The sequence below is a fragment of the Hyperoodon ampullatus genome (genome assembly GCF_949752795.1).
Source record: "Hyperoodon ampullatus genome assembly, chromosome: 3".
Lineage (NCBI taxonomy): Eukaryota > Metazoa > Chordata > Mammalia > Artiodactyla > Ziphiidae > Hyperoodon > Hyperoodon ampullatus.
Window position 1 is genome coordinate 95,002,353 of NC_136916.1, and position 24,837 is coordinate 95,027,189.

At 57.1% G+C, this 24,837-nt stretch overlaps 1 protein-coding gene across 1 annotated transcript in view; it reads left to right on the top strand.

The window, feature by feature from the left end:
• Positions 1-24,837, top strand: part of SPTBN5 (spectrin beta, non-erythrocytic 5) — a gene marked incomplete at both ends in the record, with an annotated part of 44,872 nt that overhangs the window by 10,452 nt on the left and 9,583 nt on the right. The window contains 46 exon segments of the mRNA XM_079699132.1: positions 2,336-2,536; positions 3,241-3,358; positions 3,361-3,392; positions 5,796-5,926; positions 6,178-6,373; positions 6,659-6,790; positions 6,794-6,984; positions 7,699-7,750; positions 8,012-8,245; positions 8,397-8,524; positions 8,772-8,826; positions 9,592-9,762; positions 10,247-10,411; positions 10,850-11,052; positions 11,697-11,714; positions 11,831-11,987; positions 12,253-12,414; positions 12,671-12,787; positions 14,187-14,205; positions 14,208-14,327; positions 14,330-14,342; positions 14,748-14,877; positions 15,131-15,250; positions 15,252-15,277; positions 15,393-15,444; positions 15,590-15,600; positions 15,602-15,707; positions 17,080-17,136; positions 17,140-17,274; positions 17,414-17,563; positions 17,781-17,885; positions 18,347-18,422; positions 18,425-18,492; positions 19,011-19,031; positions 19,035-19,160; positions 19,313-19,560; positions 20,940-21,033; positions 21,037-21,053; positions 21,138-21,252; positions 22,018-22,131; positions 22,312-22,369; positions 22,372-22,432; positions 22,668-22,830; positions 23,064-23,252; positions 23,536-23,613; positions 24,212-24,384. Coding sequence (XP_079555258.1) covers positions 2,336-2,536; positions 3,241-3,358; positions 3,361-3,392; positions 5,796-5,926; positions 6,178-6,373; positions 6,659-6,790; positions 6,794-6,984; positions 7,699-7,750; positions 8,012-8,245; positions 8,397-8,524; positions 8,772-8,826; positions 9,592-9,762; positions 10,247-10,411; positions 10,850-11,052; positions 11,697-11,714; positions 11,831-11,987; positions 12,253-12,414; positions 12,671-12,787; positions 14,187-14,205; positions 14,208-14,327; positions 14,330-14,342; positions 14,748-14,877; positions 15,131-15,250; positions 15,252-15,277; positions 15,393-15,444; positions 15,590-15,600; positions 15,602-15,707; positions 17,080-17,136; positions 17,140-17,274; positions 17,414-17,563; positions 17,781-17,885; positions 18,347-18,422; positions 18,425-18,492; positions 19,011-19,031; positions 19,035-19,160; positions 19,313-19,560; positions 20,940-21,033; positions 21,037-21,053; positions 21,138-21,252; positions 22,018-22,131; positions 22,312-22,369; positions 22,372-22,432; positions 22,668-22,830; positions 23,064-23,252; positions 23,536-23,613; positions 24,212-24,384 — 5,108 coding nt within the window.

The window sequence follows — 24,837 nt, forward strand, 5'->3', positions numbered from 1 at the left end:
TGGTCACACAGAGGGTGGAAATGGGAGGGCATTTGTGGCCCCTGACCTGGCCTTCCCCTGGGCTTGGAGGTGCCCCCCCCTCCTCAGATCATCTCCCCTGCCGACCCGCCCACAGGTAGTGGAGTCCTGTCTGCTCACGGTTGGAGGCCATCGAAGTGTAGTTTGGCGTTGCTCACTTCGCCCACCAGTTCCCAGGCACTGATGAGTTTCCTCCAGGAGTGTCCCTTTACTTTCACCACCAGGCCTAAGGTGACCCTTCAGCCTTCGGCCCTATTTGGCTCTCTCCCCTGACTTGGCCTTTTTAGGTTTGGGGTGGCCTAATCACTACATCAGACTGCTTTCTGAACCCCATTGAACCTCCAGTTTTAAAAGAAACACATACCTACCTGGTGGGTAGTTCGGTCCACCCTATGAGGGCTTGCAATTGTCTTTCAAGAAGCCATACATGTAGCTCAAGATGCGTAAATCACAGCCCTCAGACCCTGTACTCACATTTGGTCCCTCTACCCTCATCCCAAGGGAGCTCCATTTCCCAGATGCCCTCTCTCTGCCCAGCCATGTCCCATGCACCTGCACAGCTGCAGCTCAGGTCCTCGTATCTTAGGAGGGGGCCTGGTGGAGTAATCGGTAGCTGACTGGGGTTCTGGTCCTGACCACCAGGACCAGACTAACCGGGTCTGAAAAGTCTATGGTTCTAATTTAGCCGAGGTCGAGCTATCTCTTTTCCTTTGCATTTATTCCCTGGACCACATAATTAACAATTTTTGAAAATAGATCCACAGTGTGTTAGCAGTTGTCTGGTTACCTCTACAGATGAGGTAACCAAGGTTCACAGAGGCCAAATTACTGCCCTCACAGCTGCTGGAGAGGCCTCCCAACTCCTGGTCCGGGGCTGTTTCTCCCCATCCTTCCCTGTGTGGCTATGAGGTTTAACTCCAGCACTTAGTTATATTAACGCACACTGCTTTTGGTATTGCCTTTTTCCTGTTCTGTGTGGCCTCCTTCTCCAGTCTGAGCTAATTGTTTAAATGAATGAATGGGAGGTGCCTTATCCTTCTTTTGTGTCCTCTACTGCCCAGCCAGCCCTGGCATTGATAGAGAGGTTAGTCCTAGTCTCTGGCATTTCCAGACCCTTGCTTTGCCCATTGGGGGTGGTTGATACAGAAATGCCCCCTCTCCTGGGGGCGGGGAATGACTTTGGCAGCTAAGCAGAGCCTTCCCTCCTCCATACAGAGGGAGCCCCCTGAAGGTTGGAGCAGAGTTGATGGAGATGCGACTGGGAGACCTCAGGATGGGACCCAAATTTTAGCACTGCCGGGCAGCCAGTACCCCTGCCCTCTGGTCCAGATGAGCTTCATCTACAGAGGTATAAGACCAAGACCCCATGTAGGAACCTTAACAGAGCATCATAAATTTATTCTGTGTGGCTCTCAGGGGCATCTGAAGACCGAAAGGAGGAAGTTAAGAAGAGGCCATTTTGGGCTCAGCAGAAAGAAAGATGTGAAGCTGCTCGAAATTCTCAGTCTTCCCTTGTTTCCTTCCCCTTTCCAGTCTTTCTCTGTGCCTATTCCTTTTCTTCAGCCTGGCTGCCACTGCTGTGTCCTACCCTTGCCCAGGGCCAGAGGCACAGAGGGACAGAGACCAGATGCTCATCCACCCCCATCGGGAGGGCCAGCCTGTGCTTTCCCCACCCCTCTCTGCCCCATCTCCTACCACCAGAGCCACTCTGCCTCCCCCTCTGCAAATCCTACTCCGCCAGCCAGACCCACTGAGGCCCACCTTGTCCATGAAATCTTTCCCAACAGCCCCAGACTGTTCTGGCCATTTTTCCCCCCTGGACACCCATAGTATTTATTTCACACAATGCACATTCTGCTTATTCATGCACAGTCCCGGGAGGTGTCCCATCAGCTCTAGGTCTGTGGGCTTGCAAGCCTGAGAAGATCGTAAGGCCCTGAACAGGAAGCTCTGACCCTCATCCTCTTCTCGCCCCCAGGGCTGCTGGCACAGGGCTGAGTAATAAATAATCCCCCGCCCATCCCCACTGGCCAGCTCCTGGGTCAAGAAGAGGAGCAGGACTAGCATAGCCCTCAGAACCTGTGCTCCCACAGGGACACACTTCACCCAGCTCCCAGGAGAGACCCTGCAGCCCCTGCACCAGACGAGCCCCGACACCTGGGAGCTGAAAGACTGGGGGTGCTGCCCGGCCAGGTGCCCATCAGCCACATCATGGAACAAGAATCCCAGGTACAACCACTGGCCCCACCCAGCCTAGCCTTCTGCTGCTTGCGGGGAGCCCCCTCCGGACATGCTGCCCTCTGTCCTGTCCGCACAGGTGGTGTCTGCCCTGAGCTCTCCAAAAGAAGGCCCAAGAAACCGAGGGGCCCCACATGAGGTTTCCTGCTACTCTGGCCCCCGGGGCACCCAGAAGATGGCCCTCCCAGATGAGCCTGACCCTGACTTTGACCCCAACACCATCCTCCAGACACAGGACCACTTGAGCCAGGACTATGAGGGCCTGCGGACCCTGGCAGAGGTAACGCCCCTTGTTCAAGAAACGTTCACAGAGCACCCACTGGGGGCTAGACCCTGAGCCGTGAGCCCAGGGACAGAGCAGTGACTGGACTTACTCCCTGACCTTGGGGAGCTTACGTCATGGCAGAGAAGATGTGAAACAAGTCATTAGACAGACGCGGGTGTGATGGGAGCGTGCGAGGGGAGCCCAGGTCAGGATGGGGAGTCAGGGAAGGCGTCGCTGAGGGAAGGACATTTAGGCAGAGACTTGAACAATGAGAAGCTGAGAGCAGGTGAGCCAGGGGGAGGGCAGGGGAGATGGCATGGAGGAGTGTTCTAGGCAGGACCCGTGCAAAGGCAGGAAAGAGACCCAATGCAGAAACGAGGGCCAGGGTGCCTGGAGCACAGCGGTGAAGCCCAGGAGCGGCTAGAGGAGAGCCCGGAGAGGAGGGGGCCCAGGACCGGGGTCAGGTCCCATGGGAGAAGCGTGGATTGTACCTAAGAGCCAAAGGACATGAGTAGGACAAGAACAAGAGCACACATTCTGCTGGGGCCCTCTACCCTGTGCCACCTCTGACAGAGGGCACAGAGCCCAGCTGTGGGACAGGGACCGTTTCTGGCCCTGGCCCTGGGCTCTGCTGGTTGAGAGGTGATGAGGGACCCGCTCTGAGCACCCCGTGGCGGGCACTGACCCTCACCCCAGCCTCTGGGCCGGCCTCTCCTCAGCACCGCAGGGCCCGGCTGGAGGGGTTGGTGGCCCTGTTTGGCTTCTATGGCCTCTGTGGGGAGCTGCAGTCCTGGCTGGCAAACCAGACAGTGCTGTTCCGAACACTGCAGCCCCAGGCCACAACTTGGAGGTCATGCCGCTCAAGTATGAGGTACAGTCCCCTTGGAGCCGGTGGGGGGGTCTTAGCTGCTTGGCCCTGCTGCCCCTCTTTATTCCTGCCCTGCTCTCTCCCCACCGTGCTTCTGCCTCCCCCTTATCCACTCTCAGCGTTCCATGTTAGCCATGGTCCTCTCTGGGAGGAGGGAGGGAGGGAACTGGCCTTGAATGTTTTTAAATTGAGGTATAATTGGCATACAACACTATATTATTTCAGGTGTACAACGTAATAATCAGATGTTTGTATGTTATTGCAAAATGCCCACAACAATAAATCTAGGTAACAACCATCACCATACGTACATAGTTACAGAATTATTTTTCTAGTGATGAGAACTTTTAAGACTTATTCTCTTAGCATCTTTCAAATATGCAATATAGTATTATTAACTATAGTTGCCATGCTGTATATTACATCCCCATGACTTTTTATTTTATAACTGGAAGTTTGTACCTTTTGACTCCCTTCACCCATTCGTTACTCCTCCGCTTTGGCAACCACCAATGTGTTCTCTGAATCTCTGAGCCTGTTGTTGTTTTTTTTTAGATCCCACATATAAGTAAGATCATATGGCATTTGTCTGTCTCCATCTGACTTATTTCACTTAGCATAATGCTGTCAAGGTCCATCCATATTGTCCTGAATGGCAAGATTTCATTCTTTTTTTATGGCTTAATAGTATTCCAGTGCAAGCACGCATGCGTGCACACACGCATGTGTGTGTGTATCACATTTTCTTTGTTCATTCATCCACTGATGGACACTTAGATTGTTTCCATAATCTTGGCTGTTATAAATAATGCTGCAATGAAGATAGGGGTGCATATATATTTTTGAGTTAGTATTTTCATTTCCTTCAGATAAATACCCAGAAGTGGAATTGCTAGATCATATGGTAGTTCTATTTTTAATTTTTTGAGGAAGCTCCATACTATTTTTCATAGTGGTTGCACCAATTTACATTCACACCAACAATGCACAAGTGTTCCCTTTTCTCCGCATCCTTGCCAACACTTGTTATTTCTTGGCTTTTTGATAATAGCTATTCTAACAGGTATGAGGTGATATCTCATTGTGGTTTTAATTTGCATTTCCATTATGATGGTGATATTGAGCATCTTTTCATGTAGCTCTTGGCCATCTGTATGTCTTCTTTGGAAAAATGTCTATTCAGAGCCTCTGCCCAGTTTTAAATTATATTATTATTATTTTCTTTTTTTGCAATTGAGTTGTGTGAGTTCTTTTTATATTTTGGATATTAACCCCTTATCAGATATATGATTCGCAAATATTTTCTCCCATTCCATAGGTTGCCTTTTCATTTTGTTGATGGTTCCCTTTTCTAGGCAGAAGCTTTTTAGTTTGATGTGGTACCACTTGTTTATTTTGCTTTTGTTGCTTTGCTTTTGGTGTTAAATCCAAAAAATCATCATCTGACTGATGTCTTGGAGCTTACCCCACTATGTTTTCTACTAGGAGTTTTATGATTTCAGGTCTTACATTCAAGGCTTTACTCCATTTTGTGTTAATTTTTGTGTGTAGTGTAAGATAATGTTCCAGTTTCATTCTTTTGCAGGTGGCTGTCCAATTTTCCCAACACCATTTAGTAAGAGACTGTCCTTTTGCCATTGTATAGTCTTGGCTCCTTTGTCATAAATTAAGTATGCATGGGTTTATTTCTGGGCTCTCTATCTGCCCCATTGAGCTATGTGTCTGTTTTTATGCCAGTACCATACTGTTTTGATTACTATGCCTTTGTAATATAGTTTGAAATCAAGGTAACGTGATACCTCCAGCTTTGTTCTTTCTCAAGATTGCTTTGGCTATTTGAGATCTTTTGTCATTCCATACAAATTTTAGTCTTCCAATCTATGAACACAAAATATCTTTCCATTTATTTGTGTCTTCTTCAATTTTTTTCATCAATGTCTTTAGTTTTCAGTGTACAAATCTTTTGCCTCCTTGGTTAAATTTATTCCTAGGTATTTTATTCTTTTTGTTGTAATTGTAAATGGGACTGTTTTAATTCCTCTTTCTGATAGTTCATTATTAGTGTATAGAAAGTCAGCAAATTTCTGTATCTTGATTTTGTATACTACTTTACTGAATTCATTTATTAGTTCTAAGAGGTTTTTGGTGGAGTCTTTAGCATTTTCTATATGTAAAATCATGTCATCTGCAAATAGTGACAGTTTTACTTCTTCCTGTCCAATTTGGATGCCTGGTCTTGAATTTTTAAAGGGCCCTCCCAGCCCTTTAAGGACACAGATCCCTGTCCTTCCAGAGGGCTGCAGCTCAAACATCTCTGTAGAAGCCCCTATCTGAGGTCATTCCTAGTCTTAAGGGAAGTGTGGGAAGAGAAAAGTCCCCTCAAGGCCTGGAATCTCTTTCCCCCAGAAATTCCTCACTGCCCTGGCTGTGGGAAGAGGCCTCTGGGCTGAGGTTAGCAGCTCCACTGAGCAGCTGAAGCAGAGATATCCTGGTGATTTCCCCAAAATCCAGCGACAGCAGGAGGAACTGAGCTGGAGGTGAGCATGAGGAAGGAGTGCAAGGCGCGGGGGGCAGCCTGGATGCAGTGCCCGGGCCTGAGTGCCTGCTCACCTGACCCCCAAGATGCCAGGAAGAAAGACTGGACATGTCAGAGGCAGAGAGGAGAGGGCGTGGGGATGGCCAGCCTGGCAGCTTCTGTCATGCAAGCCTCCGGCCAAGACCCCAGGATGGACGGGGTGGTGTCCCTGTGACGTGACATCCCTGAGACAGCCCTGCTCCCTCTGCCCAGATGGGAGCAGCTGGAGGCCCTAAAGAAAGAGAAGGAAACACAGCTGGCATGCACCACACATGTGTGCAGTTTTCTGCAGGAGTGTGGAACCACATGGGTCCAGCTACAAGACATGATACTCCAGCTAGAAACCCTGGAGCCGGGGCACTTAGAGGACAGCCACCGCGTCCTGCAAGTGAGCCAGCAGAAGATGCTGGTGCAGGATAGAGGCAAAGGTCAGCTAGCAAGTACGGCCTGGGTTCAGCACCGTGAAGGCCTGAGCAGGGTTGTGGAATGGGGAAGAGGACGGAAATTGAGGTGGGGAGGACGGGCAGGATGTGCTGTCCGAAGGGCAGGGCACAGGTTGGGGAACAGTATGAGAACGTGCTCATGGTGGAAGGGAGAGCCACACGTGCTTGCTGCCCCTAGGTGGAGGGTGAGGGGCCAGTTTAGAGTTGCCACCACCAGCCCTGGGGAGCACAGGCCCAGGCACTGGGCCCAGGGCGGGGCCCGGACTAGGCGGTGGGCCCTGTCTCACAGGGTCGAGGAGCTGGGCCCCACAGAGAGCCAGTCCCTGCAGGGACAGGTGGAGACGCCGCAGGGGCCGCTGGAGCAAGTGCAGGAGCAAGTGACCTGATGGGCCCGGGCCCAGGCTGAGGTGCAGGCCCTCCAGGGCTTCCTGCAGGGGAGCCGGTGGCTGCTGCGGGCAGGCGGTGTCCAGGCTCAGCTGCACAGCGAAGAAGAGGAGGTGGTGGACGTGGCCTCAGCCCAGCGGCTTCTGGCGGAGCACCAAGACCTGATGGAGGAGATTCACCTGCAGCAGGAGAGGTCAGGACGGGGGCACGGGTGGGGCGCCCTTCAGGCTGGCCACGACCGGTGGGGACGGGGTCCAGGAAAGGGAGAGGCAGGAAGTGTCCAGTCATCCAGGGGAGTGGTGCTTCAGGCAGGTTTACAAAGAGGGGTTTAACCAAGGACTGGTCAGGCATCTTGCATACTTTGGGGAGGGACCTAGGGCAGAGTCTGAGCTTCCTGGAACGTTCTATCCAGTCCAGGCCTGGCCATACCCCATGCAGGTGAGCCTGGTAGATTGTCAGGGTGGTCAAGCCTCCCCACTTATTCTGGGTAACGCAGACCCCACGGACCCCTGGAGTGAAATGGCTCAGCCCCCCGCCCCCCAGGAATAAGACACCCACCTCCTTAGTATGGTGATGCCTCCTCTCCTCCTACAGGGGTGGGTACAGTCTGCAGGCTGTGCCCCACGTGAAGGAGCCTGACGGGTGGCCAAGTGGGCACTGAAATCCAGCCCATCCCCTGCTCACTAGACTCCATTACCCGCTTCTGGGCTGCATCAGCTCAGAGAAGTGGAGCCTCTTCCTAATTCACACAAAGGTGTCGCCTGTTCCCAAGCTGTGAGCCTGGGGGCAAACCTGGCAGAGAGGCGTGGGTGCCTTTCCTAATCACTCCAGGCTCCACCCAGGCTTGTGGTGGCCCCAGTCAGGCATGTAGGCAATCTGAGTGATTTTTCTGGGTGTGCTGCCTAAGCACATCCACTTGCCTGGGCATCGTCATCAGCGTGGCCAGCTGGAGCAAAGGTGTGACATGCAGGGAGCACGGGAACTAGTGAGTCCCAAGTACTGGGCTGGGCTTGTTACATTCAGTGTCTCACTAGTGGCCCAGGGTACAGCTGTCCCACAGGAGAAGCGGACCCCTGGGCTCACCAGCCTCAGACCCCCTTCTGGTTACCCGTACATCAGAGCTCCAAGATGAATGATCTGTGGAGGTGAGAGGGGAGGAATGTAGCCAAGGGGAGCAGACGGGGTTTCACCCTCTGTCTGTCGTCCTGGACTGGCTGCAGCAGCTGGAGGCTCGGGGCCAGCCCATGGCAGCCTTGGACTCCCCAGACTCCCGAGGGGCAGCCAGTACCCTGAGGCTCCTGGGCCAGCAAGGCAGGGAGTTGAAGGCCGCCTGGGAGCAAAGACAGCAGTGGCTGCAGGAGGGGTTGAAGTTGCAGAGGTTTGGTCGAGAAGTGGATGTTTTCACTGCCACCTGTGCCAACCACGAGACCTTCCTACAGCTGGACAGCCTTGCGGTATGGAGCTCGGGGTGTGCAGCTGGGATGCTCCTACCCCAGGAAGTAGGAGCTTAGAAGCCAGGCTGGGTGGGAGGCCACTGGGTCGGCGCTGGGTGAGATGGTGCTGACCCCCATCCTCCCGGCATGACCCCAGTCTCTGCATCTCCAGGAGGACGTGGGGGAGGCCCAGAGCCTGCTGCAGCGGCACCAGGAGTTTGAGCGGCTCCTGGATGCCCTGGGCCCTCGAGCAGAGGATCTGCGGGCACGTGGCAAGAAGCTGGCTCAGAGCCAACACAAGTGAGCCTGGGCCTGACTGGGCAGCACCTGCAGAGTCCAGGTTTCTTTCTCAGCCTGCACAGACCGTTGCCTGAGCCTTGGAGAGTACACAGGGAGTGGGGGGATAGTGGGGTGCACCCTGGGCTGTGGCGTGTCCGACCTTCGGGGTGAGCCTCAGGCAGAGTGGAGCCTCCCCATATCCTCCCCCACTCTGCCTGCCCTCCCGGGTCTGAGAGCAGCTGCCGCTCGTCCAGGCATAGTGGACCAGGCTCCAGGAGAGCGCGGCCTGGGTTCGGCAGCTGCTGGCTTCCCTCCAGCTCCAGGGGAGGGGCCGGCCCAGGTGCATGAGGCCTCCCTGGGAGGGATGCTTAAGAGTCCACTGCTGCACTAACAGCTGTGTGCTATTTGGAGCACTCTAGTTTACAAAACACTTTCCCACACGTTATGTCATTGACCTCCAAGCATCCCTTGTGAGATAGGCATTAGGGCTCCAGTTTTTCCAGATGAGGAAAACTGAGGCTCAGGCCACACTGCTCAAAGGCAGGGCTGGGCCCAAAGCCTTGGCCTCTTGAATAACGCCCTCACCCTCCCTCAGCCGGCTGCTCCCTGTCCTCATGGCCTCTGGCCACACTCCAGGCTCTTGCATGGGCCATGGGCTCCAGCTGCAGATCTTGACTCTGTCAGATATTTGTTCTGCCCACGATGGGGTCTCAGAGCCGGGCTATTTCACAGGCCTCCCGGAGATTAAGCCTGTTTGGAGACAGAGGACCGTCCATGATTTGATGCGGCTGGAGCAGTGGGGACGCAGCCAGATGCTTCTCCTATCTGGGCACAGGGCACCGTGAAGCCAGACCCTGATTCTCCAGGCCTCTTTCTGCTGTTTTCCCTGAGACATCTTTCTCCCCATCTTGGTTTCCCTGTCCATTCTTGGGAGCGGTAACCCCACGTCCCACCTCTCCTGCACCCTGGGATTGGCTCTGCATCCTGCTCTTCCCCTCGGGGTGCCCTAAGACCCCTTTCCCTAGAGGTCCTCATACCAGCCCTCACCCCCACTCTGTGATACCCACTCTCCCCTGGTTCCTGGGCAGGAATGGAAGCAGGACGTGGCAGAGGTGATGCTGTGGATGGAGGAGAAGTGGCGGATGCTGGCGGATGAGCCATCCCAAGAGCCTGGCAACATCCTGCAGAAACTCAGGTGGCACAAAAGAGCTGAGCGTGAGCTGGTGGCCACCCAGGGGCACGTGGAGGGCCTGCAGCAGGTGCGGGACACTGGACAGAGGGTGCAGGGCCTGCTCAGCTTCACGTTTCCACTGCATAGCACGTTTGCATGGAGCACAGTCACTGAAGGAAGAATCAACCTCAGTCTCCGTGGAATTAGGATCCCCCAGTTTCCCCCTTCACTCAGCAGGCACCCCCTGGTCTTGGCACCCAAACTAGCCCAGAACGCTTCTGTCACCCCTTCCCCTTGGGTCTAAGAGGCAGCCTGCCGCCTCTGCCTGAATGCAGCCCTCCCACCAGCCATCTGGTGCCTGCTCATCCCACACTGTTCGCAGGCGTCAGAGGAAAACCTTCCCACCTCTGCCCACAGATTTAGGGCTACGCAAACAGCTCGAGCCCTTGTGGCGTGTGGCATGCAGCTCGCAGCCAGCCACCACCACTGCTGCCCCCTGGGCCCAGCCCGCCACCGCCCCTCCTGGTACCAGCAGCTCAACAAGATGCCCCGGGCCTTTGTGTCCACTGCAGGTTGGGAGAGAGCTGTTGAGCAGCAGGCCCCGTGCCCAGGAGGACGTGCAGGCCGGGCTTCAGGGCCTGAGCAGCAAGTGGGATGAGTTGAACCGCCAAATGGCAGAGCATGGGAAGCAGCTCCGGTGGGCTCGGCAGCAGGACCAGCTCCTGGGGCTGCTGCAGGTTGGCTGAAGAGAGGGGCAGGACACAGGAGGGAGACCGAAGCTGGGCTGGGCTGGGAACAGCCAGGACGGGAAGGAGAAGGGAGAAGTCGGGGTGTTCTGACTCTGGGGTGGCCCTGGGAAGTCCTGCAGCCTTTGGAGGCCTCTGGCCTACGGCCCGTTGACCCTGGCTTTACCCACCACTGGCCAATCCAGGATTGCCTCCTGTGTACCCATGCATGCTCGGCACAACTTGAGTCCCCCGGAGAGGAAGAAGTGTGAGGGGATGGGGCTGTTCATGAAGCTCTGGGAGAAGGTGCGGGTTAGGAGTGGGAGGGGTCCCCAAAAGGCTGTTGGTGAATCTGGTGTGCTACTAGCACTGCAGCCTTAGAGCCCAAGAAGGGCCACTTGCCAGCCTGTATGTGGAGAGCCTAATGCAGCGCCCGGCCTCCCTCCCCAGGAAGCCAAGGAGAAGGTGGAGCAGCTAGAGGGGGCCCTGCAGAGTGCAGAAATGGGGCAGGACCTGGGCTCAAGCCGGGGGCTGCAGAGACAGCACCGTCAGCTGGAGGCCGAGAGCCAGGCACTGGCCGGCAAGATGGCTGCCCTCGTTCCCCAGGCCCACCAGGTGGTCAATACCCAGACCATCGTGGAGGAGACCCAAAAGTACTTCCAGAGTTACTCACCTGCTCGCTCCGTCTCCACTCCATTGTGTGTAATTGCCACCATGTGAACCTGAGGGTGGTTTCACCCAGGGAGCCCATCAGGGTGGCACCTACAGGCCCTGAGGTTGTCCAAGCCTCCTTCCCTTATGAGTAGAGTCATTCCCGTCAATAGAAATTGACTAGAGGCCAGACGAGGAACTCAGGCAAGGCTTTATTGGGGCCCCTGCTGCAGCAGCGGGGAGCGAGAACAAACAGCAAGTTCCCTTGTTTGCCTGCTCGAGCTTGTTCCTTATATGGGGTGAGGGTAGGGGTGTGTCCAGGCGTCGGGCTGGAGGGGTGGCTTAGGTGTTTTGCCCAGCCCTCTGGTGGTGGTAAGTGCAAAGGGCATGAGCAGTACCCTGCTTCTGTCCCGACACCCTGTTTTTGCTCTTGTTTTGGCTCTTCAGAAGTGGCAGTTGGACTTTTTTGGTCTTTTTATATCTTCTGTCCAGAATTTGCCCCAATGGGGCATGCACGCAGTTATTTTTAGTCCCTTATAGTTTCTTTGTATTCCGTTGTGCAAGGAGACGTTTGTCCAGGTGCCAGCACTGCAGCAAAGGGTCCCAGGTCCCAGCCTGTCTCAGCTGGGGTCTGGGCCCTCTCCAGCTGCCTCCCCATCATCAGGTGAGGCTTCCCCAACCCCCATCTCTTTCTTCATGGGTCCCTGGCTGGGCCAAGAAAAGGACTGCGCGTGACCCCTCACCTGTCCCCAGCATCCCCCATCTGTTCCTTCCACCCAGGTTTGAGTCCCTTCAGGGATGTCTGGCCGCCCGGCGACTGCAGCTGCAGGCCTCCGTTGAGCTGTACCAGTTCCTCCACCTGGGCGACATGGAGCTCACTTGGGTGGCAGAGCATATGCCTGCACCCAGCACTGTGGCTCCGATAAATACTTGGCTGGTGCCCACAGTCTTCTCCACAAGCACAGGTAATGGTCCTCATTTTCTCCCAGGATCCCTGATGTCCCATTCCCAGACCCTAGACGCCCTCCACCGCTACTCAGCGGTGCCTGATTGCCCCCAGCCCTTCTCTGCCAGCAAGTTTTGCCATGACTGAGCCCTGGAGCTGCATCCATGGCTCTGTTCTGGGCACTCCATGGCTCTGTTCTGGGCACCCCATGGCTAAGGGAAGCCCAGATTCGACAGCCCCTCATGCTGTTCTGTAGCACGAGCTCCACACAGAGGTGAAAGACCACCAGGGACAGGTGCAACGGGTGCTGGGTTCCGGCTGCAGCCTTGCAGCCTCAGGGCGCCCCCAGGCCCAGCACATCGTGGAGCAGTGCCAGAAGCTGGAAGGCCGCTGGGCGGAGCTGGAGCAGGCCTGTGAGGCGCGGTAGGATGCAGAGGGCATGGGGTCAGGGGAAGTAGCCAAAGTCGGGCAGCCTCTGCGAGTGAGGTCTGCGGGACCTGGAACTCTCAGGGAGCTGGGTCAGTGGTGAGAACTCTGGGCCCGGAGCTGCTGGGTCCCCATGGCAAAGAAGCCTCTTTTTGCTGCCTGCTGGAGAGCAGTGGCATGATGTCCCCAAGGGGTGATGGAGGGTCCCATCTGAGATCGTCAAGGTGAGTTGGCGCCATTCTTGATAGTATTTCCTGGACATATCAGAGCTGGAGGACTGGGTGGAGGAGAAGTGGCCTCTGGTGAGCAGTCAGGACTGTGGCGGGGACGAGACAGCCATGGTCAGGCTCATCAAGAAGCACCAGGTAATGTGTCCTGAGCATCCCCTACATGGTCTGGACTGGGGTGATGATGGGCCATGAGGAAGGGGTCTGTCACACGCCCAAAGGGCACATCCTGCTCTTGGAGGCACAGAGCCCTGCTCTTTCTTCCTGAAGACTGTCCAGCCCCTTCCCCACCCCCACCCAAATCCTGAAGGGCCCCCTGCTCACCCCCAGTTCCCCACCCCTTATTCAGACACCACCCCTTCGAAGAGCCCATCCGCCTTCTTTCATCTCTGTAGTGGTCCACACTGCTGTGGCCTCAGGATTTCTCTGCCTTCTCTTCTTGCTTCTTCTCCTCCCCCTGGCACTTTCCTCCTCTCTTGGGGGGGGTCACCTGTTCCAGCCCTCCCCACGTCTTCCACAGCCTTCTTCCTCCCACACGTTGAATACCATGCTTTGAGTTAACCAAACACCGTGCCTGAAACCTACCTCATAAGCATCCCTGATTAAAGCCAGGGAGGCCTGGAGCCCCCTCCTGCTTCCTGCAATCTGTTTCTCAGAACCACAAGCCCTGAGCCCCACAGCAATCCTGGTTCCTCTCGTCACTGAAGTGTCCTGCTGTCTGGGTGTTTTGTCTACATAGCCCTAGTGGTCAGTGTTTCAGGGTCCTGACTGAGGACTTTCAGGGAGCCTTTCCTAAGGGGCGTGCGTGTAGCCATGGCCTCATGGAGCTTCAGCGCGTCCCAGGCATCCTGGGCAGCTTGCTTAACTCCATCCTTTTTTTTTTTTTTTAACTGTTTTGTGTTCCTCCAATGGATAGGTTTTTATTAATTAATTTATTTATTTTTGCTGTGTTGCGTCTTCGTTTCTGTGCGAGGGCTTTCTCTAGTTGTGGCAAGCGGGGACCACTCTTCATCGCGGTGCGCGGGCCTCTCACTATCGCGGCCTCTCTTGTTGCAGAGCACAGGCTCCAGACGTGTAGGCTCAATAGTTGTGGCTCACGGGCCTAGTTGCTCCGTGGCATGTAGGATCCTCCCAGACCAGGACTCGAACCCATGTCCCCTGCATTAGCAGGCAGATTCTCAACCACTGCGCCACCAGGGAAGCCCCTCCATCCATTCTTTATACTGCGATGCTGAGGTCAGTACCATGCCCCCTGTGGCCTCTCTTCCTTGGCCCAGATGACCCATCATTCACCCTTCCCTGCTAAATAGTGAGCCCTCTGTGGGCACAGACTGTGTCTTCACTTTCATGGAACAGTAAGGAACCCCATCACTGTAGGGTAGGTTGATGATGGGTGCATGAGTGAGCGGATGGGTTGGGGTGGGTGGATGAGTAGAGGAGGAGAAGGATGGGTGTGCGATCAATGGGTGAACGGACAGGAGGGTGGGTAGATGAATAGATGAATGAGTCACCCAGTCTGAGCCTTGCGTGCTGGCAGGCCCTGCAACAGGAACTGCCTCTTATTGGAGCTCCATGGAGGAGCTTGACCAGAGAGCCCAAACCCTCACTGACCCCGAGGCCCCTATGCAGCTGGGCGTGGTGCAGGAGAGGCTCCGGGAGGGGCTGCGGGCACTGCAGGAGTTGCAGCTGCACGGTAAGGGGCGCTGTACCCCTCCCCAGGTTTAGGGGACCTAGCCACGGTTGGCTGTATCCATACCATAACCCCGAGTTGGAAGGAGCCCGTGACCCCAGGCCCACAGAGATGGCAGATGGTTCCTTGCTGTGTGTTGCCCCCCTCTTTCTGTAAATTCCTCAGTGAGGGCCCACTGGGCAGGAACTTGGACGCCCAAGTCCTAGCTCCCCATCTCTTCCCCACATCCACAGCCTCACCTGCCGTATCCTGGCCGCCTTATGTTTACTTCTCCCTGAATCCAGAGCCTCAAGCTTGGGCAGAGACCATGAATAACCTCCTCCTTCAGGTCACCTGTTTTGGCTGGGCCAGCTGTCCCCAGGGTGGGTGGGCAGCTGACTTTTGGAGAACCATGGGCTATCCCCATAGGGACCGGGAGCTGGAGGGGACCCTGAAGATGCACGAGTTCATGAGGGAGGCCGAGGACCTGCAGGGCTGGCTGGCCAGCCAGAAGCAGGCAGTCAGAGGAGGAGAGAGCCTTGGGGAGGAGGACGTTCTGGTGAGAAGAGGCCGGGGCTAGGGAGGAAGCCCCGAGGCAGGACGCTGGGGGCAGGGGGCTGGCTGGGCTGTGTGGAGAAGGGAGCCCTGGGTCATGAGCCCTGGCTGAGGACAGGCCCTCTGGGTAGAGTGGGCAGGCCCTGCGGCCATCCAACCCCCCATGGTCCAGATGTCACTGAGGTGCCTCACTCCCCAGGCTGCTTGCTGTCTCGCCAGCTAGGGGCCACTCTGTCACCTACTCCCCCTCCCCTCAGTGCTTCTGCACCAAGTTTGCAAAGTTTCAGCACCAAGTAGAGATGGGGGGCCAACGGGTGGCAACCCGCCAGCAGCTGGCAGAGAGCCTGCTAGAATGTGGGCACAGCGCTGCCCCTCAAGGCCCGTCAGATGCAGCAGGATCTGCAGTGAGTGCCCAGCGGACCCAGGGCATGGGTTTGGGGGAGGGTGCTGGGCAGGCAGGTCCTGGATTGTTAGAGGGCACGTGCTTCCGGGGCCACACTGGCTCTGTCTGCACCTGAGGTGTCGGGAAAGGGGGATGCTTCCAGGGAAGCTGAGCCTGCCATGGGTGCAGGTCAGAGAGTCCTGCCCAGACCCCCAGGGACACTTTTCCTAAACTCTGGCTCCCAGGACTTGGAGGAGGGAGCCGTGGGATAGGCAGGCCCTTCAGCCTCTAGGAGGACGCGACCCTTCCCTCCCTATCACTACCCTGCCCCCAGCTACAGGAGCTTCAGGACTGGAGGAACGGTGCAGAAGCTGGGGCCCAGGCCTCAGGCCCAAGCGGTGCAGCAGAGGCAGAGGGCCCTGCTGAAAGCTTGGGAGGCCCTGAAGCTGCACGTGGAGTAGCGCCGGGCCCAGCTGGAGCAGGCATGGCTCCTGGCCCGCTTCCGTGCAGCGGTGAAGGCTCTTCCCTCCCCGGGCTCTGTGTGTGTGTGTGTGTGTGTGTGTGTTGTACCATGAGTGCGCATGCACTAATGAGACCCTCCAACCCTGGAGGGAAGACGAGTGGGGACACGAGGAGGAAGAGCACTGGGCATGTGCGGGTGTCTGTCTGGCCAGGCAGAGGGCTGAGCGCGGGGGATGCAGCGGTGACTCCTTAGGTTTGGGTCAACACCAGCCCAGGTGAGTGAGAGTGCAGTTAGGAGGCAGGGGTCCCAGCTAGAGCTCAGGAGGAGAAACAGCCCAGGAAAGCCCAGAACTGGAGATCTGAATGTCCTAGACAGTGACCTCTGGATCAGCCGGCATCTTTTTAACATCTGTGTTTAGCTCTCTGCTAGGAGCTGTGAGTGGGGAGAGAAGGTGATATAGAGCCTGTGAAAGATGGAATCACTGCCGTCAGGGAGCCTATCTAGCTGGGGGGGATGAGCCTAATACCCCAGAGAGTCAGATTGGGACAGTGGGCCCTGGCTATGGGTGTCCTAGGAGTCCCCTTATCCCTGTGCCTGATAGACAGGGAGACCCAAACTATGACACAGCAAAAAGGCTTGAGTTTAGAGACCCAACTCTGCCACTTTCTAGCAGCGTGGGCTCGAGCAAGGCACTTACCCCTAGCTTGTTACCTCCTGTGTGTGAGCGTCTGGAGGTTACAAAACTCCCTCACACACGATATGCCATTTACCCTTCTTCATCTGTGCAATGAGGTGTTGGGACAAGGATCCAAGGCCGCTCCAGCTCTAACATGTGTTTGTACACAAATCAACAGAAGAGTGTTTGTAAGTATTAAACTGGAGATTCAGAGGACAAGGCATGCAGTGAGATGGCAGGGGGGCAGGGGGGCAGGGAAGGCTTCACAAGGCAAAGAGGGCCTTGGCCCTTGATGAACACGTGAGCTTGGAAGGGATGGAAGGAAGGAGAAGAACTTCTAAGCAAGAGGGGCTAGGGGAAGCCTAGGGTGGAGAGAAGTCATGGGCAGGGCAAGGAGGAGGCTGGTCTGGCGCCTGTGGAAGTTTAGTAGCCCTGGGGGGATTGGGTTGGACAACAGCAGAGCAACGAGGTGACCACAGGCCTCGTGAACCTCACCTGGGCTCTGAGCTGGGACAGCTCGGGGCCGCTTCAGTGTGTGAGTGGATCCAGGCAGGCTGCGGTTGTGCCTCAGAGGCTGGTTCTCTGCCGCCTGGCCCAGCCCTCACCCAACTCCCTTCCTCCTTCTCCTTGGGATCCAGGTGCGGGACTGCACCTCCTGGGCACCTGTGTGTGACGGGAGCTGCAGGTGGAGGAGATCTCCCAGGAGCCCGGCAGTGGCCTGCTGAAGCTCAGCGCCCACCAATAGCTTCGGGTGGTGCCGGAGGCCCAGGAGGAGCTGCGCCAGCAGGGTGCCCAGGTGGGCCAGCGGGCACTTTTGGCTGCAGGGACCTCCATCAAGGAGATGGGCCCCCCTTTCCTGGTGCTCCCCCCAGCCTACCCCGTCTGAGCCTGTGCCTGATCACTGTGCCCCTACCCCAGTGCGCCATGCCAGCCTCTCCTCAGAGGCTTCCCTTGGGACCCGCTTCCATCTGGTCCACGCGGCTCTCCCCAGTGCAGGCTCTCCACATGCTCATGCCCAGGTCCAGGAAAGGCTGCAAGTCCTGCGAGACAAGCAGCAGCAGGTGTTCCAGGCCTGGGAGCAGAAACAGGAGAGGCTGCAGGCCATGCACCAGGAGCAGCTCTTCCTCAGAAAGTGCGGCCGCCTGGACGAGACCCTCACGGCCCGGGAGGCAGGCGCCCTCACCCCATAGCCTCCCAGCACGCCCTCTTCTCCCCTCTGGCCTCTCCCCCACCGGCTCTCTTGCTTCCTGGGGCTCTGGCCCTTTCCCCGATGTGGAACCCAGAGGCTGTGCGCTGCCTCGACCCGGACGGCTGCAAATAGGGGTGGGGGCTGGCTGTCTGGACAGTGCCTTATGGCCTCTTTGACTTTTCCGTGGGCTGAGCCAGGTCTTCCGGAGAACCAGTGCCCTGGGGAGCTCCGTGCAACAGGTGGAGCAGTTGATTCGCAAGCATGAGACATTCCAGAAGGTGCTGACTGCCCAGGACGAGAAGGTAATGGGTTTGGGGGATCCTGGGCGTGGTCAAGGTGGGGTGGTCAGAGTCTGGGAACTTGGAGAGTTCTCAGTGGGGGACGTGGGTGCTCAGTGTGTACCCACAGGTAATGCTGATGTTTGGGGGTGGCCTGGGGGGCTAGGGGCACCTGGCTGGGGCTGACTGAGCAGAGTAGGACATGTGGCTCAGGAGGGCCTGGGATGGGGTGGGCCACACTGTAGGGACACAGGGGCCACATGGCTCCAGATCAGGTAGTCACGGGAGCAGAGCGGGGGCAGTGGGGGGAGAGCTGGGGGCTGGTTCTGGCTTGCTGGGGGGACCGGCCAGCCTTGGGCCATGCAGGGCTGAAGGCGGGGCTCCCCTGTGGGCCAGCCCCTGCTCCAGCCTCCCCGAATGAGGAACCGAGAGCCGAGTTCCCCCCAGTCCCACCCCGCCCACCAGAGGCGGCTCTGTGTGAGCAGGTGAAGATGCTCGGGGGTCCCAGGGCGCAGGACCTGCCCCACAGCGTGCTGGAGCGCCGGGCTCGGGTGGAGGAGCTGACGAGAGCCGGGGACACACCCTGCACGCCTCCCTGCTGATGACTGCCTTCATCAGGGCCGCCATCCAGGTCAGAGGGCCTCTCCAGCCCAGTACCTTCCACGTGGGCCACATTTTCCAGTTTATAGATGACGTCCACCTTCACGGGCTCGTTCAGGCCTCGCCACAGCCCTGTGAGGAGGATACTAAAGTTTGGAGAGTTAAATGGCTTTCCCGGAGGCCATGCTGGAGCCCAGACATTTGATTTGAAGACCCTGTATGTGGAGACCCCGCTGCTTCCTAAGCTCTCACAAAGCCGGGGCAAAGAGAGGCAGAGGAGTCCAGGGCCCCGGGGCAGGCGAGCCTCACCTCCAAAATGAGGTCCCACCCAAGCTCCCTGGCCAGCCCCTTCGTGTGGCTGAGGGGCCATCTGGGCCTGGGGCTGTCTTCCTGGGCTCAGACCATTGGATCTTATTTACCAGGCACTGCCCAGCCCCACCCTTGGGCCAGCAGCCAGCTACCTGGGCACAGCTGAGGGCAGGCCTGTGGGACGTCTCTGTGGACTGAGGCAGCATCAGCATCATGAGATTCATATCCCTCCCCCACCAGGCCGAGGACTGGATCCAGGAGTGACTCCAGCAGCTGAAAGAACCGGTCCCTCCTGGGGACCTGAAAGATAAGTTGAGGCACGTGCAGAAACACCAGGCTTTCGAGGCTGAGGTCCAGGCCCATGAGGAGATCATAACCTCTGTTGCCAAGGTAACAGCCAGGCCCTCAGCCCCCACCCTGCCCCAAAGTGAGGACGCCAGGATGACCAAGGGGAAAGGTCTGAGGCAGGCGGAGCCTGTGATGGAGAAAAAGCAGGAGAGAGAGCGACAGGCACCATCTCCTGGTGTCCCCTCTCTCCCCAGGAGGGCGAGGCTCTCCTAGCACAGAGCCACCCTCCGGCGGGAGAGGTCTCCCAGAGGCTGCAGGCACTGGGAGAAGCTGAAGCAGGGGTGGCTCTCCGGGGCCAGGACCTTGAGCACTGCCTGCAGCTCCACAGGCGGCTCCGTAAGCTCCGAGGAGTCTGGGCCGGGGTAAGGGGACCCTGCCAGTGCATCCCACGTCGGGAAGCAGTGACCGTGCATGGGCTGTGGAGCCAGATGTGGGCCCTCATGTCAGCTTCGCGCTTAAGACCTGACTCGCTTAGGCAGACTCCCTCACCTCACCAAGCCTTAGTTTCTTCATCTTTAAAATGGGGATACCGCTTACCTCACAGGTAAGAGAGCATATACGTATGTTGGTGGTTACAGGAATCTATACATGTGATAAAACTGCCTAGAGCTATACCTTCCCCCACACACACAGGTGCATGCATGTAAAAGCTGCTGAACTCTGAATAAAGTCTGTAGTCTAGTTAACAATTATACCAAAGTCAGTGTCCTGGTTTTCATATTGCACTATAGTTATGTAAGATGTTACCATCAGGGGAAGCTGGGGGAAGGGTACATGGGCCTTCATTATATACTTGTGCAATTTCCTGTGCATCTATGATTATTTCAAAATTTAAAAAAAAAGGATGCCTGTACGCCTGGGTGTAGTAGATAATCAGTAAACTGCAGTTGCTCAGAAGTCTCATTCAGCATCTCCTCCCCAGCTCCTACTCATACACACACCAAAATCAATTCCCCTTACGCGGTACAGAGGAAAGAAAGTGACCAAGTGCATTCACAATCATGTATTAAGAGCCCAGACACGCTAACCTCACCCCCTGAAGTAAGTATATGACTTTTTTAAAAGGCTGCAGTGCTCCAATCTAAGATGGCCTTTACTAACGGTGGAATTTCACAGCCACGGTGCCAGATGCTGTAGGAGAAAGAGTGTTAGATAGACTTGAGGAGTTGGGGTTGAGTCCTGGCTCTGCCATAAGTTCACCAGGTGAGTCTCTGAGCTCTGCTCCAGCTTCTATAAAAGAGAGAAACCCCCTTCCCTGCACACCTATGAGACACCTATTGGGAAGCGCTTTGGAAATGTAGACCAGTGCAAGGTGCTTTTACTGGGGCAGGACACCTGCAGTCCATCCACTGTCAGGGTCCCCAGCCCCGTGTAGCCGTGAACCCCACCCAGTGTCTAAGCAGTGGCAGCCTCAGCCCAGTGACTCCCAGGGACAGGGACACCCAAACCTAAGGAGGCTGGCACTCACCATTTCATTCAACCCCTTACTTTGCTTTTCTTATCCTGAGAAGCTGCATTTTAACTTCAAAAGCTTCTGCTCATCAGTGCATGCCTGCCCTCCTGTTCCTGCCTGGTCCCGACCTGGGGAGCAGATTTCCTAGCCTTAGAGATGACCCTGGGCTACAGACCCCAGGTGCATCTTGCTCAGTGCACCTGGCATGGGATGGGATGGCCACGGCAGAGGAAGCAGCTGCCTCCACTCCCCAAACGTGCAGTCCCTCGAGCTCTCTCAGGCCCGAGCACACTCTCCAAGTGTTGATGCAGTGCAAAGAAGGGGCTCGGAGCAGGTGCCACAGATGCCCTCCCCCTGCACCTCCACAGGATGATGGATGATGCACACATCAGGAGCGTCAATGACTTGTCCCTGCAGTTCAAGAACCAGGACCCTGAGCAACTCAAGACCACCTGCCAGCGGTGACAGCAGCTCAACAACAGGCCAGTCCCAGAGCCGGAAGCAGCGGGGCTGGGAGAGGGAGCTGGAGGGTCACCTCAGACTCAGCCTTACACCCTCTCCATCAGGTGGAACAGTTTCCATGGCAACCTGCTCTGCTACCAGTGGCAGCTTGAAGGGGCCCTGGAGATACACATGTTGTCCCAAAAGCTGGATGACCTCACTCAGCAGATCCGGGAGAAGGTAAGCAGTGCAACTGCTGATGCAGCCAGGGAGCCAGTGCGTCCCCCGCCTCACCCGCCTCTCCTCTTCAGCTGGGTACCTGGAGGCAGGTCCCATCAAGGGGCCGTCCGAGGGTCTGCCAGCGGTTCTCAGGGTCAACTCCGGACCTAGAAGCCCCCATTTGCTTCTAGGAGGCTGGCCCACCTGCCGCCTTTCTCTCCCAGAAGCACTGTGAGTCCAGAGGCCAGAGCATCCCGCTCCCCACCGTTTCCTCTGTTGTCCCCGAGCAAGGCCAGAACCCGCAGGAGGTTTGCCCCGGGATTGTGTCAGCAGCCACAGAGAAACCTGGCCTAGACGCTGGCAGAGGTGGGAATGGGGAAGTTGTACGAAGCCCCCTGTGAAGCACGTGGCGCCCTGTCCTGAGCATATGCAGGGGCTCTGTTCTTACTGCCCCTCTGGGCCCTGCCTCACCCGGGCCAGCCCACCTCAGTTCCCTGCAAAGGAACGAGGGTCAAGTGAGACCACACATGTGGAAGCAGCACACCCGTGGAGGTTCCTACCACCAGCGAAACTCCAGCCCCAAGTCTCTCCTGGGAACCTTCCTCCCTCACAGAAGGAAGGGACCTGTGGTCAGGGCCAGCAGCCTGCTCCAGCCCGTGGAGGGCCCTGGGAAGGGAATCAGGCTGGGTGCTTGCTTCCCACACAGAAACCCTGTGGCCAGCGACCCCTCTGCAGTGAGGGAGGAGCTGGAGAAAAGGCTGATAATAACGCCCCCTTCCTCCCCAGGCCACCCTGGTCCAGGCCCTGGACTGTGGGAAAGATCTGGAAAGCATGCAGAGGCTGAGGCGGAAACACGAGGAGTTGGAGCAGGAAATAGACCTCATCCAGGCCCAGGTGGAGGTGTGCAGCTGGGTGTGGAGGTGGCCCCAGGCCCAGGGCACCTCCTCCACGGGACCCTGGGCAGGCACGTGGCGGGGCGGGGGGCCAGCCAGGTCCACTGAGCTGTACAACCACAGGCTGGGCTCCCCTGAGCACCACCTGCCTCCCTGCCCCAGCCGCTGACCCTGGCTTCCCACACAGCCTGTAGAGCATGAGGTAGGCCGCTTCTGCCAGAGAAGCCCTGAGGCCGCCCACACCCTTGCCGCAAGCAGCAGGCGATGATGGGCAGCTGGTGGCAGCTCCGGAGTGGGGCCCAGAAGCGGTACAAACCCCCAGGCCTCTTTCCCTCACTGCTCTCGCTGACCCATCCCCTGCAGCGTCTCAATCCCCACCCTTCCCTGAGTCTTTCTCCATCCTTCTAATAACCATCTGTATGGCCACCCTATTAATTCCCAGCCCATGGGCCCTTCTTTGGCTGAGGGGATTCAGGGACAGAAGGCACTGGGTGGGGGAAGGGGCTCAGAGGCCCTAGGACTAGCTGATGAACCCTGTGGCAGGAAGGAGTCGCTGGATGCCTTGCACCAAGCTCAGAAGCGGCAGGCAACGCTGCAGAAATTGCTGATCTGGGCCCAGAGGCTGCGAGCTGAGATGGACGCCCAGAGCACCCCCAGCAGCCTCGCGGATGTCCAGAGCATGTTGCAGGAACATCAGGATCGCAAGGTGAGCGGCCCAGACCCTGAGGCCTTTCCTGGGATCTCGCCTCCTCTCTGGCTTCCCCCTTACTGTGATCCCACTTTTCTCTTGGGTTCTTTCTGCATCGGCTACCTCTGCCTTTCTCCTCTTCCCTCTAACCCCCTCAGTTGTCTTCCCCACCTCTCCTCCCTCCCACTGGGCCGCTTCCCTTCCACTCAGGAAGCCGCAGCCTCTGGGATCTGAGCCCAGTCCTCTTACAGGCCAAGCTGGATGCCCGAACAGACAGCATCAGCCTGGCCCGAAGTACTGGGCAACAACTGCTTGCCGCCGGGCACCCATCCACCCCCGACACCCGCCAGGCCCCGGCTGGTTTAGACCAGGATCTGAACAGCCTGGAAGGGGCCTGGCAGGAGCACCAGCTCCACCTGCATCAGGCCTTGGAGCTACAGGTAGCAGCCTCCATCCCGCCCCCACCCCTGGGGCCTGTACTAAACCCACTGCCCCTCGTCAAAGCCAAAGCCAGAGAGGCTGCCGTGCCAGGGGCTTTTCCCACCACTCACCGCCCACCACCTACCACTCAGCTCACCCACGGCAAATCTTGCCTGCTGTGGACTCCTTCTGTTGAGCCAGGCCCCAGGTCCATGGTTTCCCACTGGGCCACCAACAGGGTTACTCCACCTGCAGTGACTGGACCCTCTGCTCACTTCCTCTTGCCTTTTCTTTTCTCAACAGCTGGTTCTGAGCTCTGTGGAGCACGTGGAAAGTTGGCTCTGCAGCCTGGAAGCCTGCCCAGCCAGTGAGGGTCTGGGGGTAGGTGCCCAGCAGGAGTGAGGGAGTGTTTGCCAGGGCAGCATTAGAGATCAAACCAGCCAGTGCTGCCAGAGCTCCCCAGGCCAAGGGCATCTCCCGACCCTCAAGCCCGTCGGTCACTGAGCGGTGGCTTACCCGTCCATTGCTGGCAGTTCTTATGCATCTGGGGCTGGGCCCTCTGTGGGGGCTCAGAGGGTGAGCCTGTGGCCCTTGACGCATTCTTGCCTCCTTTTCCCAACACCCTTCTCTCCTCTGCCCCCCTCACTTCCTTACACCCAGAGGTTTGCTTTTCCCACAACTGTCCCAACCCCTGTGGCAGGCAAGCCGGACTCATGGGGGTCCTCAGAGGATGATCAGGGGCCGTTTCCTGTGCTGACGTAGCCTTACTGGGAGTGCAGAGGAGAGGGTGTCCCTGTTATGTGGAGGAGCTCCACCTGCTAACCTAACACTTGACCCTTATCCCCCATGCCTTTCCTGGTTGAGAATCGCTGCCCTAAAGCCAGATACAGCCTTGAGGGATTGGGGGGATGTGTCCGGTAGGAAAGTAGATAGCTTGGGACTGGGAAGGGGCATCCCTGTAGACAGTATCACTTCCCAGGACTCCTTGCTTGACGTGGAAATGCTGCTGTGGAAGCAGAAGATGCATGAGCGAGACCTGGAGTCACAGGCGGAGAAGATCAGCGCGCTGGAAGCCTCCACTGGCAGCCTGCACCAGGGTGGACAGCCCGAGGCCCAGGGTGCCCTGGGCCGGTGCCAGGCCATGCTCCTGAGGTACCTCTGGCTCTGGCTGCGGGAGCCGTGGGTGGGCTGGCACAGGCATCAGGCTCTTCCCTTGCCCTTTTATCCCTTAGCCTGGGCTCACCAGGCTTTTCCAAGGGCTGAGTTCAGATGCCAGGGCCCCAGCGCTCCTGACCGTACAGTGTGTCAACCTGTTATGGAGTCAAACAGCACATGGTCACTCAGCTGAGATAAAGGGGACTTTTAAAAAGAAGCACATGTTTAAGAAACTAAAAGAGAGACAACCTCATGAAATGGCAATACCAGAGCACAGCAGTTAGCCAGACAGCGCTGAGTTCCTGCTCTGCCCTTTCACAGCAGGACTTAGGGCAGATTCCTCACAGAGTCTCATGTCTACAGTGGGGGGATAAAAATACCTGCCTCTTAGGGTTGTGGTCAGGATGAGAAAGGAATCCTTGATGTCCCGGTGTGGTGCCTGGCACGCAG